At 38.6% G+C, this 15,600-nt stretch overlaps 1 protein-coding gene across 1 annotated transcript; it reads right to left on the bottom strand.

Moving 5' to 3' along the window:
* Window positions 1–2,118: 2,118 nt before the first annotated feature.
* LOC121395717 lies at window positions 2,119–6,474 on the bottom strand. The gene is made up of 3 exons (XM_041569995.1): window positions 6,022–6,474; window positions 3,942–4,299; window positions 2,119–2,401 (listed from the first exon to the last, which is right to left on the bottom strand). The coding sequence occupies exons 1-2, from the start codon at window positions 6,074–6,076 to the stop codon at window positions 3,956–3,958; spliced, it is 399 nt and encodes a 132-aa protein (XP_041425929.1). The 5' UTR covers window positions 6,077–6,474; the 3' UTR covers window positions 2,119–2,401; window positions 3,942–3,955.
* Window positions 6,475–15,600: the final 9,126 nt, after the last annotated feature.

The following is a 15,600-nucleotide window of genomic DNA, read 5'->3' as shown; positions in this document are numbered from 1 at the left end:
TATGGTGGTTTGTGCTCTTTTTTGCACTTTACCATGCCTGTATAAATAACATTACCAGAAGAGTGGAGAAACTAAGGTGGCACTCCATCAACTTCTTGGCACAAGACAGGAGAGACATGAGGACAATGTGACCAGTTACAGTGACAAGTTTAATCAGGATTAATGCCATGTTATTGTTCTAAAAGCACCAGATCATAGTTACACAGGTCTATTAAAACTATATAATCAGCCAAAATATATGTCATTATTTATAAGTTTGGAATTCATATGCAATTTGATGGATGTGTGTCTTTTTCCTGAACGAACCATTTATTAAAGGTTGAATTTTAGTGTTATTAGAGCTTTTTTAAACCACAAATTAACTCATTTCTATGAATGTCAGTCATTTATCAAAAGATCCAAATTGGAAGAAGCACACATGGTTAAAAGTCACAGAAAAGTCCTGAAAACTGTGACTTTTTTTACTTGTTGCACGATCACTATGACTTTTTCATATTGTTGCAAATAAGACAGCTTCAGATTCGGAATTATCCCGTTGTAATGCTATTAACAAGAAATCTCAGGGAGACTGTTGGAATGTACCTTTTGGTGAACTAGGTCACCCCTGACGATCCTGGTCTTCACCAATGCCCTTTTGGGGCCCTGGAACTTTCTGCGGCAGGACCAGCAAGGAACCAGAACACGTCAAGGATTAGCGAAGTACAGGCAAGGAATAGGCACGGTCATAGTTAGAGCCAGGCAGAAGTCAAGACAGACGGCAAGGATCAAAGTCAGTAACCAGGCAAGAATCAAAACCGGAACAGCATAAACATAAACAGGATTAAGCAGGACTTTCCGAGGTATCCTAGTAGTGACCTCACCAAATAATAAATATATATGTAGGGACCCTTAGGGCTAATTCCTCTATGATCTAAAACCACATGGTGGAAATCCCCTGCTTCCCCAGCTACAGGGTCTCCTAGAGTGTTGGGAGGGGCAGGAGCCCTTGTCCCTGTGCAGCATGTGTGGCAGATACCGAAGGGTGCCAGAAGGTTTCTCTGCTGCGCCACTGTTTTGATTTAGGCAGAGCCATGTGCTCACACAGCCATTGTTGATTTCTTTCTCAGAGACAGAGTGACAAGAAGTGCTGCAAGATGTAAGGGCTAAAAGGAGTTTGATAGCCCTGCGGGCTTGGGTAGAGTACTGCAGAGCCTGGGAAGCTCAACCATGCAGGGTTAGAGCTTGGGTGGACTTTTTGTGTGCTCACAATATGAAGAGTGCTGGGAGCTGTAGTTCAGCAGAGGAGGACTTTGTGAGAGTGCTGGGAGCTGTGCTGTAAGGAATAAAGGGGGTTTATCGTTCTCACAATGTTGATAGTGTTGGGAACAATACCCTGAAGATTTAAAGCTAGCTGCATGTGCTTGGCTGAAAGGATTTCATCGCTGTGGATGGCTGTACCAGCTCTGAATGAGCCTACCCATCTGAGTGAATCCCCAGGGTGAGTTGTGCCCAGCAACAGCAATTTGTGTGTATTGAATGTTTCTAATGAGGTCACCCGCAGGTGTATTCCCGGATCCCATTAGGTGGAGGCACTGCCGTGAGAGGTAATTCCCAGTACCCTTTCACTTAGCAAAGGGGACTCAGGATCTGCATTGGTAAAAAAATGTGATGTATAAACTTTGGCACAGGGGGTGGCCAAAAGGGGGTTATATCTGTATACAATTTCTTTGACATTCACATTAGAAATTGTATTAATAATGCAATATCCTATGGTATTGGAAACTCTAGACAGGAGGAATGTGTGTTGGTTGGGCTTAGATTTGTAGTCAGTGCCACCTTCAAGGCTCATGGCACATGGCATAGTCTGACCCTATCCTGGTCATGCAACCTGACATCACTTCTGATAATTTACAGATTTCGTCAAACCTCTCCTATATTGTCTAAAGTTGGTGATGAGATAAGAGAGAAAATAACAGTCACTAATTAGCAGTAATTATATTCCTTGAATCTATCCCTTGTCCCCACCATGGTTTTGTTGAGTGGTAAAACAGAAAGTCACACATGTACTGGGAAAAGATTCAAAATACAAGCAGATAAGTCAAGTATAAGGATGTTTGGAAAAAATAATAGTACACACAGTTGTGATGCATCATTTTAATCTTTTTTATTTTCTACTGTAGTGATTGCGATTATATCCAGATGTAATGTGATATACAGAGACGGCCTGTGGCAGATACGTTATACACTGTATACTGATGGCACAGAACTCTGTGTATAGCAACAAATTTTTATTGAAATAAAGTCGATTCTAGGAGATTCCAAAGGTCTATTTGTGATTGATTGACTTTGCAGGTAAGGGCATCGTGGGAGTGATTTGTAGGATATGCAGCAGATTTTCTCCAAGTATTTTTGATATCACTTCCTATAAAGGAAAAAAAAAGAGAAATCCAGTTACTAGTCATAGATCAAGGCATTTAAGTATCTATTTACTGTATTAGGGCAGTTCTAACACTAAGGGGGTTATTTATTAAAACTTATGAAATAAATTCAGATTTTAGTAAATAACCTCCTAATAGTAATAGACAATATCATTACACTTATAGCGCCAGATTCAATTCAGTGAGAAAAAGTTCTCATGGACGAGATTCAATTCGATCAATTCTCACATGATAAAAAGTGAGATTAGTTATTCTTATATAATTGAATTGCATCTCAAACTGAATGTCAAGTATGAGTTGTAAACCTTTTTCTGTATTGAATCTGTCCCATTATCTGCTAAAGGGATTGTTCATCTTTGATTTAACGTTTAGTATGTGGCTATATTTCTGAGACTATTCTTTCATTTTTTTTATTATTTCAGTTATTTAACATTTATTCAGCAGCTCTCCAGTTTGCCATTTCAGCAGTTTGGTTGCTAGGGTCAAAATAACCGTAGCAACCATGCACTGATTTGAACAAGATACTGTAATATGAATAGGAGAGGCCTGGATAGAAAGAGGAGTAATAAAAATTAGCCATAACAATACATTTGTAGCTTTACAGAGCATTTGTTTTTGAGATGGGGTCAGTGACCCCCATATGAAAGCTGGAAAGAGTCAGAAGAAGAAGGCAAATAAAAGAAAAACTATAAAAAAAATATATATATAATGAAGACCAATTGCTAATTTTCTTAGAATTGACCATTTTATAACATGCTAAAAGTGCATTTAAAGGTGAGCCACCCCTTAAAATATATATAACTACACAGATTTATCCACCATCATTTTATGCCCTGCCATATACTGGGGCTCATTTATAAACACTGGGCAAATTTGCACCTGGCCAATAACCCATATAAGCCAAATTGGAGAAACCGCACACCTCACAAACCGGCAACCTCCCAGCCAAGGTACGTAGAAAGATCACCGGCACACAGGAGTTTGGTTAGCAGGGCAAGCCCTGGCATTATTAAAATTGCAAGGGCTTGCCCTGCTAACCAAACCCCTGTGTGCTGGTGATCTTTCTACGTACAATAACCCATATAAACCAATCAGTGATTAGCTTTTTTCAGCCAGCTGCAGGTTGAACACTGAAAGCAATCATTTGTTTGGGTCCATGGGTTACTGCCCAGGTGCAAATTTGCCCAGTATTTATAAATACCCCCCCCCCCAGTCTTTCTAAATTCATCATAGAAGTTATATGCTTGGGGACATTGCCTCATAAAATATTTTAAGACAGAGCTGTCAAAAGAGTCCCATGAGCCGGACTGCTCTAAGGTCTTCATATGGCCCATACCCTGCTCAAGAGTTCCATAAACTCCATAAAATCATTTTAATATAATGTTGTCCTCAGATATGTGCTATGTCAAATAATATGTCTACTGCATGGAATGAATTGGAGCACACTGATGTGAGGTCGTAAACAAGAAGTAGCATCCAATGTTTCATATGTGATCATGAATAACTGCTGGGAAATCTTCTTACCTTCTGCTTGGATGTTATTCTTTCTTATTCTTGTTGAATAGTTTAGCAAAACATTCCTCGACTTTTTTGAGCGGATCATTCTCCAGGAAACTGATTATGTCTCCCTTGCTTATGGAGCCATTTTTCAGTTTGGTTTGGAAGCCCTCGAACTTCTTTGTGATGGCGGCAGCGGTGTCAGAGTCAAGTTTGGTCGTACAAATCTTGTCCTGTACCTTGTCTTTTACAGTTTGATGAATCTTCTTGTGTTTGTCATCATGAATCATCTTACTGACTTCTTCTGACACTGCATCGGACAGAGTCAGGACTTTGCTTTGCAGTTTAGATAGTTTGCCTTTACTCTTACACGAATAGCAGCTGTCTGTGGGGGTATAAAAGGTAACATATTGCAAGTAGGTAGAGTAACTCAAAAACACGATTGTAAAACAGGATTTATCTACCCTTGTTGGTTTTTACTGTGTATTATCAACAACAGTTACTACTCTCTAAAACATGCCTAGAGAGTAGTATTTTAGATCTTTTTATAAATAAAGTATATGGTACAGTATGTGGCCAACTCTTGTAGTTATTGGAATTGGCCATTTAAACTGTGCAGTGCTGTCTGCACCCATCAATTCTAATGATACAAATGCATTTTTGGCAATTCTGTTCTTTCTTATTTGTGGAAGGCCCTTATCTGTTTTAGCAGGATAATAACTTTAAGCATAAAGCAAGGTCTATGCAGAATGGGGTTCCTGGGATGGAAGTGAAAGAAATTGACTGGCCTGCACAAAGCCCTGACCTTAACCCAACTGATCCCCAAAGGTATGAGGTGGAATGTCAATGTAAGCCAGGCCTGATCCCTAACCTCAGTGTCCAATTTCAATAATGCTTTTGTGGCTGAATGGAAGCAAATCCCACCCACAATGTTTCAACGTCTTGTGGAAACCTTCCCAAAGGGACGATGAGGGTAAAGGTTCTTTTAGCAGCATGGTATAGCCAAAAAACTTTTGGCCATATAGTTTAGTCAAATAGAAAGAACTGGTGGGAATCCTACTGGATTCCTTAGTTCGATCTTTATTAAAGGGGTTGTTAACTGTTAGAATGATGTAGAGATATTCTGATACAATTTGCATTAGGTTTGCATTTTTTATTATTTGTAATCTCATTAATCCAATTGCTAGGATCCTAGAAACCAAGCATTGATTTGAATAAGAGACTGGAATATTAATATGAGAGGCCTGAATAGATAGAGAAGTAATAAAAAGTATCAATAATACTACATGTGTAGCCTTACAGAGCATTTTTTTTTTTAGATGGGGTCAGTGACCCCCCATTTGAAAGCTCGAAAGAGTCAGAAGAAGAAGGCAAATAATTGAAAAACTATAAAAAAAAAAATAATGAAGGCCAATTGAAAGGTTGCTAGAATTTAGCCATTCTATAACATACTAAACGTCAACTTTAAGTCTGGCCTTAGTTTTAGTGTCTACAGAATGCAGCAGACCTGTAAAGAAGCATGCAAGGCATTAATGAAATTGAAGTGTTGGCTATTTCAATTGTAGTAATATTCAGGGCCGCTCCTGCTATGAGGCAAGATGAGAATTTATAGGTGAAGAACCTATTTAAGGCCTTGCTAAATTTGGGTCAATACTTTACTATAGTTTTTCTCCTACTCCTTACCGCTTAGATGAGCAGTACCATTCTGAGCTTGACAATTAAAAACTATATTGGGGTCAATTTAATAAAAGGTAAATGTTGTCTACTTGTCTAATAACTCATTGTGACCAATTTTCAGGTATGTAACGGTCAGCTCTTTAAAAACAAATATCTGATTGAGTGCACCTTTTACTATGTTAAAGTTAACATTATATCTTCAGTGCATACCTATGGATTGATATAGTTTGATGCCCCTACTCCATAAGAGCATTCTGTAGTCATACTGTTCAAATACCCCACTCTGCTTACTAAATAATAAAAATGAAGACTAATTTATATAATATTAGAATACATCTTTCTACATTAAACTAAACATTCTTTTTCAAACTTGTATACTTCCAAAATATAGCTGAATTCTTTGCTTGTTTATATTAATATCCAGACATACCTTCCTGCACCAAAGACAGGACCAGAAGAGAGAAGAAGGCAACACGGCACAGCATGGTCAGTCTCTTTCCACAGCAGCAGAAGACAACAGTGAATTCTTGTGCTTTTCCACCCAACTATTTATTGCTCCTCAACACAATAGATCTTGGAGTGGAACATCCAACTACAATAACACGTTTAATTGTCCATAAGGTTGTGGGATTGTGCTAAAGGTCATTTATACACGCCATGATTGCAGGTACACATATAATCACAGTCAATAAAATGTAAAAATTAAAAATCTATTGATATGGGCATTTGTGCGTGGGTGTCTTTGCCATCAATTGTGCAAGAATAAAGTTCATTGGTGTCAGGTATAAAGACAGTAATTACAGGATTATATGAAATGCTTTAGGCATTGGTTTGTTTTTCTGTAACAGTTTCTTTTATTCAATGTTCCTTGAGAAGGGCAACGTTTTCTTATCAAAACCATTTTATTGGCCCAATGCACCTTCTTTAGAAGTGATGTCTTCCTAAATCTGACCGATAAATAATGGATACAACTATCCATCAAGTATAGCTGCAAGTTTGGGTCATTTTAAATACATGGAACAAGCCAAAGGACACTTATGAACACTTGAAGCCACTTTTAGTGGGTTCCAAAATCAGAGGCACCATCCTAGAGCAACCAACAGCAGGCAAAAGTGATATTTTAAACATTTATTGTATGGCATATATAAGTGAAGAAATGTTACTCCTATGGCACCAATCAAAAGATGAATTATTCCATAATGAGCACTCAATTACGCCAACCACCGTGAAATTTTTCTGGTTATTTGGACACTGGGAGGACTGTTTATAATTGTTTAGGTTCATCTCACAGCAGTGTGGTTGTTCCCACATAAATAAATCCATATAGGTGTTTATTATATCATTTGCTCATGGTACTATATTTATTTAAAGGCTTGTATACACACACACATAGACAAGCACACATACGTACATAAAAGCAAAATAATCTGACTTTTATAATGCATCCGGTATTCTTCCAGACAACAAAATGGGAGAAAATAATAGAACTACAACAGTTGAAAAGATTTGTATTTGAATAAAAAAAAAAATGAGTGGCAGTTACAATTGTTATTGATGGACAGAGTTTTAAGAACATTTTCACTTGGATCAAAGATGGTTGGTGAAGAAACCAACTTGTATTTAAGTGAGCTGAGAAACAGTCAAAAATTGACCATGCTGCCTCCCATGTACTTTATTGGCTACAACACATGGACGTTTATGACCACCGCCGATGTCCAGGGAAAACCAACTCTGGTCAAAATGCCTTCTCTGCCAGTCAACACTTCTAATCATAATACAGTGACTTCTAAGCACAATACCCCTACATCCTAAATATATTATATTGTGAGAGGCAGAGATACTGACAACCCAAATACAACTCAACTTCCTCTGCCAAACCCAAGTTTAAGAAATCCATGCAATCAAGATCTCTTATTCAGATTAAAAAAACAGTTTGGCCAATATCTGTTTAAGGTCTTGGTTGCCTGATATCAAAATTAAGGCAGTCGCGGAGGGATACATGGATATACCAATCATACACATTGTAAACTCTAAAGTCCCCTTGTGAACTAACTGTGCCACTAGTAACAACTGGCACACAAAAAACCCCACACAAGCAAGCAGAAGTGACGTAACCATTCTGGCCGCATTGAATAATTTAGACATCTTGGTGTTTCCTGAAGCATTGGCCATTTTTCGCATATGTCTCCAGAGCAAGCCCAGGATACTCAAGGATGACAAGAAAAATAGGCAGAAAGCGATGGAAGATATTGCGGCGTGTATCCACAGACTACGTGAGCACTTGCTCTGAAATTTATATAGAGTTATGGTCATGTTTCTTCCATCACTGGTATATGTTTTATTGCTTTGTTCAAGATAAATATCTTCAATTCCTAAGGCGCTTTCTGCAGCCGATAGAAACACTGAGCCAAAGACCAACCAAGACATTACCTTGGGCATCAAGCTCTGCATCCTTGTGACAAAAGCGTGTTGGCTACTTGTAATTTTCACGGTGCAGTAGAGGCTCAGCCACGTGGAGATCCACAAACTGGAGGACGCCAGAAGCATTGCAACCAGATAGAAAATTTTCATGACAATTTCCTCATTATAGAGGTCTGGCCAGAGTGAAGAGAAAAGATCATTGGCTGCTAGATCAAGCTGAAGGCCAATATTAATAGAGCTGAGACTGAGGATGAGTTTGTTTCTTGGAGAGAGGGTTTTAGTTGAGGCAACAGGTTTTAAAATCACAATTACAATGTAGCCATTGCCAAGTAACCCCAGAAAGGCAAAGGCTGACGCAAATAATATCTTTTCTCCTGTATCTGTCAGCATTGTAGTTGTTGAGATGTTGCCGGTTAGAATGTGTGTGTTCTCTGGCAGTTTCCCAGTGTGCAATATACTTATGCCCGTTGCAACAATGACTGCTTTTATGCAAATGGTTATTAGTATCCTGTTAATTGGAAATTATATATACCAACAGATAATTTACATACCAGAAACGACCTACCCTAGAAGCTTCCTGACCAATATCTGTCCAAAAAGCAGCCAGATGTTGAGCTGGCAGGTTAAATTATCCAGTTGATTGAGGACCACATTGATTTGTTGATGTGGTCCACTTACCAACCTCCTGCATTCCCCTCATTGTGATAAGATGTTTTGGCCCTAGGGCCTTGAGCATGCACATGTAAGATACCTTAAGATACCTCTTTGTCCATTCTTTGGTTGATGTAACCTTAGCATATTTTCATAGATATGTGCAGTTTTTGAGGTGTGTAGTTTCCATTCAACAGATTCCAGAAATATTAGCCAACAGATTCTACATAAACCCACTTTTCTCGAACTATGAGCAGACATTTCTGTAGTTGACTTGACTACGTCTCTTAAACATACATTCTTCATAGTGTAGTGAAAACCCAACTTCACAGGGGAACCTTTTTCTTAAAATATGAGGTCTTTGGTCCCAGAATGGCATCAAAAACCAAGGGCTGAGCAATACTGAAGACAATAGAAAAGGATAGAGAACAAAGGATCTAATTAGAAGGAATAAAACTTACAAAAGTAGTAAATATATGGCAGAGGGGTCCTATGACACAAGGTTTCATAGCATGTTCTTTGCACCCTAGTGCAGGAGCAATATCAATCATAATACAGAACCACATGCCTGGTAACTGATATCCTACATTTTCCTATTCATTTGCATGTTTCAGTCTCCATTTTGAATACCCTGAATTAATGGTATGGTTCAACAATTTTCATGGAAAAGCATCACATTTCCCTAAAGACTCCATGTAAAACAATTAGAATCACAATGACATTTTATATCTTCCACTGTTGCCTATTTAGATCATATTTACATAAGACGAGGCAAAGTTGTGTAAGCTGGATGATAATGAGGAAGCAGCAAGTATAATGTTCTTCAAACACAAGGTGAAAGAAAACAACTAGTTACTCCCAATGGTTTTTCATCCAGATTCCCAGATCATCCAGAGTGCATAAGTAAGAAGATGTGTATATCTGAGAGCACAGTATGCTATGTATAGGTTAGTGCCTATAGCTTTTTTACTGCACTATTTCTGGCATACACAAATGCAGTATTGGACTGGGTTATCAAGCCCACTAGAACATTTTAGATCACAGACACTCTTTAAAAATGTTTCCACCACATTTATAAATATTCCTTACTATTCTATTGTCTTCTCTTTGGAGAATATCATCTATTCTTCTCTCAGTTTTTCCTCTTTGTTCTTATACCATACAGAAATGGGGAATAGTCATGATACAGGCATATAAGGCCAAATGTTTAGGTCAACATGAGGGTCCACTTAAACCCAACCCCATGGAATGTACCTGATACCCTGGTGGGTCCGTCCACTACAGTGCCCATGGAGCAAATGGCAGGTAACAGTGGCATATTCATAATAACATGGTGATGCACATTATGACCATTTTTTTCAAGGCTGCTCAGGGAACATTGAGCTATGGGATTTTAGAGGGTCCAAAGATCCTCTAAGGTATATTGTTAAAATCTACAATATATGGAGGTTTAAATACAGTTTTACCAGGCATTCTGGAAATAGTTTATTAATAATTATATTTTTCAGTCCCAAAGACATTAATAGGTAGTTGAACATTGCAATGTATGTTGACTACGTGGTCTTTTCATAGATATTTAAAGAGCCACGTAAAAGAAAGCAGCTGGCATTGGTACAACCTCCAAATGGAGTAAAGTTAAAGCAGTGTAGCACAAGGCTCTGTATGTGGGCCACGGTGCAAAAGGCAAAAGACAGATGCAAGTTGCCATGTTTTTCACACTTTGAACCCTGTGACTTCATGAACTCCCAGTAAGTCAAGCATCAAGTGCAAAAACTTTCACAGGACCACTTGTGTCTGGGGCATACATAGATAAATTGTACAGTCTATAACATTTATGTCATCTTTGAAGAGTTTTAAGTTGGTAGATGATTTTCAATTTTGGAACATGCATTTGAGCTTTAGAACAAGGATTCTATTAACGGGTAGAACTTATGTCAAAACCTAGAAGTATTATATGATCTAACAGGTAATAACGGTAAAGGATTAATGTACGATGTTGCCTCTTTTTTTTATACATCTCTGTATTTGGTCTACGGTATGACAGTTCCTATACATGTATATATACACAGAAAATGAAAGTTTATGTTTAATCGTTAAATGAAAGTTTATGTTTAATCGTTAAATGTCTGCTGGAACATTAACAGATACTATGGCATATTTTAATAAGCTTCATTATGCAGCCTATCTCTGTTTGTATAATGGAATTTGAATGAAAGGACATCATAGATAGATTTGCTATAGTTTATTTTTAGCGATTATTTCATGATCCATCAATGCTTAATTAGCTCTGTGCTTTCAGTTTCTGTGCTGACTCCTCAGTCGTTCAGTTGTTCTGTTCTCAGTAACTTTTTTGTTTTTCTAAAAAAAAAAGTATTGCAATCAATGTTAGAAATAAAGAAACAATACAGTATCTCTCAGGAGAGAATCCTCCTTTAGTGTTTTTAAAACAAAACTCAAAGATTACCTCTGGGAGCACCTGGATAACACCTGAACTGGGAACTGGCACTTAAATAACAGTGTAACAAACTGTAACCTACAGCACTTTAATACCCCTCCGAATTGTGTCTGTATGTTACTCTCCCATTTAGACTGTAAGCCCTACGGGGTAGGGTCCTCTAGCCTTTTTTTTCCTTGACACTGAGCATTTAATCTGTATTGTAATTATATTTATGTCAATTGTATTTCTAATAATGCACTTATTGTTACTTTTTATTTCAATGACCCTTTGTTTGTTACTACTAATTTATTGTTTTGCTGTACAGTGCTTTGCCCTCAAGGAGCGCTATACAAATAAAAATATACATACATACATACAGTATATAATAATCCTGTTTTAATTAGTTGATTTGGGATAAACTTTGCACCCACTTGTTTTAGCAAGCAAAGAGCCTTCTTACCCAGAAAGAGAACTCTGGTTCTCTATTGTCGCTACTCCTTGGCTGGTCTCTTTTCTGTGTTAGGCAAGGAGGTATGAATTAGACCCTATTGAAAGGAATTGAGATTTCCTAGTGCATTCACCTCTATGGGGTTGAGAAATGAGTGTAGATTGATAGAGTGTATGCTCCCTAGTGGCAAAATATATTGTTAAAGATGTACTGTATATTATTAACACTGTAGTATTTGCAGACCTAATCTAGTTTAACATAATAAGTCATGTGTACATACCTGACTTAATTATTATGCTTTTTACCATGTGCTGAGCATAAGCTTTTATTTGTTCTTACCAACAGTATTATATTTCTTATTATAAGGTTTTAATGATCAGTTGTGTCTTAAAAAAATTGGGGGCCGATTTATTAAGCCGCAATTTGGATTGTGCTTTTTGACGCCAAAAATCTGAAAAAGTCACAAGGAAAAAAGTGCGACTTTTTCTGGATTTATTATGCAACAAAACTGCGACAATTCCGAATACAAAATTACTCCAGCTAAAACTTGACGAAAACATGTAGAAGTTAATTCCAGATGTCCCCTACAACTGGAAGATCTTTCTTTGATTCACGGTTTTAGAGATTTTTTGATGCTGACTTTTGTGCGACAATATGAAAAAGTCGCAGATATTGTGCAACAACTCAAAACAGTCACGGTTTTCACAACTTTTCTGCAACTTTTCCCATTCGGACTTGTTTTATTCGGATTTTTTAATAAATTTCATGACATTGGTGATTATCTTCACTCTCATCCGATGATGATGTTGATGACGAATCTTGCTTCTCACTATGAGTCTCTTCACTCTCATCCAATGATGATGTTGATGATGAATCTTGCTTCTCACTAGGATTCTCTTTACTCTCATCCGATGAAGATGATGATGATGAATCTGCTGATGGGAAGTCACCTCGCTTTTCACTGTTATTCTCCTCACTCTCATTTGATGATGATGATGAATCTGCTGATGGGAAGTCACCTTGCCTTTCACTATTACTTTCTTCATTGTTATCTGATGATAGAGCTACACCTGTCATACAAACATAAATGCAGTCAAAAGAAAAATATTGACATCTATGTGCCATGTGATGCATGTCTCCTATTTTATCCTACCAACTTTTTGCCCCAGAGAGGAATTGAATAGCTCCAACATTTTTGGATTTTACTAGAGGATCTATAAAGTAAGCCTTTACATGTTAAACAGAGGTAACATTGGTATGTGAAACTAGGCCAAGACCTGTTGGAGTGTTGCCTTTCCTGGTCCCTTGCTGCTCCCACCCAAAGCAGAATATATCTGCACCCTTGACTGTTTCTGAAATCTCCAAGCCTTTTTTCTGTAAAAAAAAAGAAAAGAAAAGAGGAGCAGAGTTGTCTTCTTCCTAATTACAGCAGTTGGTATTACTGTGTATTTGAAGCAAGGAACCCACCTAGTACAAAGTTTGAGAAACTTTTTACATCCTGAGCCATAATGATATGATATGGCTGTATTTTAGCCTTATCATGTTCTTCGCTGCTGCCATGTGCCAAAGCCAGGCAAAGAATAGCAGAGAAAATCAGAACTCGCAGCATCATTGAAGTCCTTCAGGAATCTTAGAATGAAATAGAACAGTGAGAGAATCAAGTGCTATTTATATTTTGATATTGCTCGTGAAGTCATGGGATAGACCCACTAGAACAATAAGAATTGTAATTATTCCAGGGGATGGCTTTTGATATACAACTCTAAATTTGTCTGAAATTCTTAATATAGAAACATTTTGAAATGCTTTTGAACTTATAAGGTTTCTATTGTAGGACAGGGAGTCATCATTTCACTTGATATGGCTTCTAGACACCTTATCCCTGAATCTTTGTCTTCTGTGAGCGAGGTCTTTTGTCTTCTAAGAACATAAACATGATGACACCCTGGGATTCTGAGATTATACCAGAGATGAAACGCCACCCATTTTCAGTTGCCAATGGTTTGTCTTCAAATGCTATGTGCATGTCTCATGTGCATTATATTTATGTTTAAGGGTTTAGGGGTTAGTGATTGGTGTCACTAACGACATTGGTAGGGCTCTTTTATGACCAGTGCAAAGTGTGCTTTCTGATACAAATTGGCTTTTTTTACCCATAATGCAGCTTTCCCCTATGTTTACAATGGACACAATGGCACTAAGCACAGCTAAGTGAAAGCAGTGTGTTTGGACACAAGTACATTTAATGAACAGCATCAATTCACAAAACATTTACATCCCCTAGCTTACTCACATTTTCAAGTGCAATTGTAAATGAACCCTAGTATCTGATTCACTTTGAGCAAGTCTATGTGGCTATAGATGCAACCACTGGAATTACCTCTATCAAGATGACAGTATCTTCAGGGTTCCCTTCCTTCCATAGGCACATTTGTGCACTACTCTTTAGAGCAGGCTTTGCATTCACATTGGTGCTCAGCTCAAATACAGGGAAGTGCAGGAGCATTTTAGGTGCCAGTACATAGTTTCATAGTTAGGTGGAGCCAAATCTGCACTGTATACTCCAGATAAGGCCTTACCAGGGACCTATAAATTATGTTTTTAGCCCTCAGGTTATTGCCCTTTTTTATGCAAGACAGCTTTATTTACTTTAATGGCCACAGAATGACACTGCCTGGCATTAGAAAACTTGCTGTCTACAAAAATCCCAAAATCCATGTTAAATATACCCATTTAGTGTTTAGTTTGCTTTTATATTATTTCTACCAAAGTGCAGAACTTTGCACTTATCAAAATGAACCTAATTTTTCAGTTTGTAGTCCAGTTGTCAAATCGCTTTGCAAAGTGGTAGCATCTTGCATGGAACTTTTGCCCAATTTAGTATCATCAATAACAAGCAATAACAAGCAATAGAAACGGCACTTTCAAGATCCACATGCAGGTCATTAAAAAACAAGTTATAAACTGGACATTAGAAAATGTTCCCGTTACCAACAGTCTCTGTAATCTATCCTTCAGCCAGTTCTCTATTCATTTACAAATATTGTGTTCCAGGCCAATATTCCTTTATTTAACCAGTAACCTTCTGTGTGGCACTGTATCAAATGCTTTAGCAAAGTCTAAGTTAATCACATCCACTGCCATCCAAGAGTCAAGGTTCCTGTTCATCTTCTCATAAAAAGCAATTCTATTAGATCTGTTACACATAATATTTGTAATGATCACCGCTGGGAACCAGGGTGATCGAGGAGAGCCACTCCCTGGGGAGCGGATATGGGGGAAGCCCTGGGGTGTAGCCAAAGATGGTAGGAGGCATGGGCAGGGTTAAAACGATGATTTAATAGCAACAAAAGGGTAAACAAAGGCAAGAAGGGCAAGGTGAAGATAGGGTCAGGCCAAAGTCAAAACAGGGGTTCACGGGATACGAGGTAATGGGGTACTCACACAGGAAACAAGGATTTCAGGAACAAGGTAATCAAAGTCCAAAGCGTTTAGGGCACAGGATCCAGGATACAACAGCACAGAAACATTTATGACTCAGCCCTGAGCAAAGCTCAGGGCGGGGTTAATAAAGGGCAGGTAATTGGGAATGGGGAACACATGAGGGTAAACGAGGTGGGTGGAGAATAGGGAGGAACAGAAGAACAAACTGTGAACAGGCAGATAGCATAAGTAACAACAAGAGTTCATGATGAGCCCCAAGAGCCCCTGGTGGCTCATCTGGCAAGGTGCCGTGTCCAGAACCCAGGAAACCAGGGATCGATCCTGGGCTTATCCTGACAGTACCCCCCCCTTAATGGTCGACCTCTGGGCGACCCAAACGAAAGACCCCCATCCTTTTTAGTCCAATGACTGGAGATGGGGGACAAAAAGTCTTGCTAGGATCAGAGGCAGAAGGACCATCAGGATCCAAGGCTGGAGAGCCGCCAGGGTCAAAGGCTGGAGAGCCGCCAGGGTCAAAGGCTGGAGAGCCGCCAGGGTCAAAGGCTGGAGAGCCGCCAGGGTCAAAGGCTGGAGAGCCGCCAGGGTCAAAGGCTGGGAGAGCCGCCAGG

Source organism: Xenopus laevis, chromosome 7L (assembly GCF_017654675.1).
Source record: "Xenopus laevis strain J_2021 chromosome 7L, Xenopus_laevis_v10.1, whole genome shotgun sequence".
NCBI classification, from domain to species: Eukaryota; Metazoa; Chordata; class Amphibia; order Anura; family Pipidae; genus Xenopus; species Xenopus laevis.
This window is presented reverse-complemented; position numbering and strand designations above follow the sequence as displayed.

What these genes read in the sequence shown, in the direction of transcription:
- LOC121395717 (XM_041569995.1), bottom strand. Translation starts at nt 6,076, where the DNA reads ATGCTGTGCCGTGTTGCCTTCTTCTCTCTTCTGGTCCTGTCTTTGGTG. An exon ending in CCTGTCTTTGGTGCAGGAAG is followed by an intron (nt 4,300 to 6,021) that starts GTATGTCTGGAT and finishes ATACCCCCACAG; the next exon opens with ACAGCTGCTATTCGTGTAAG.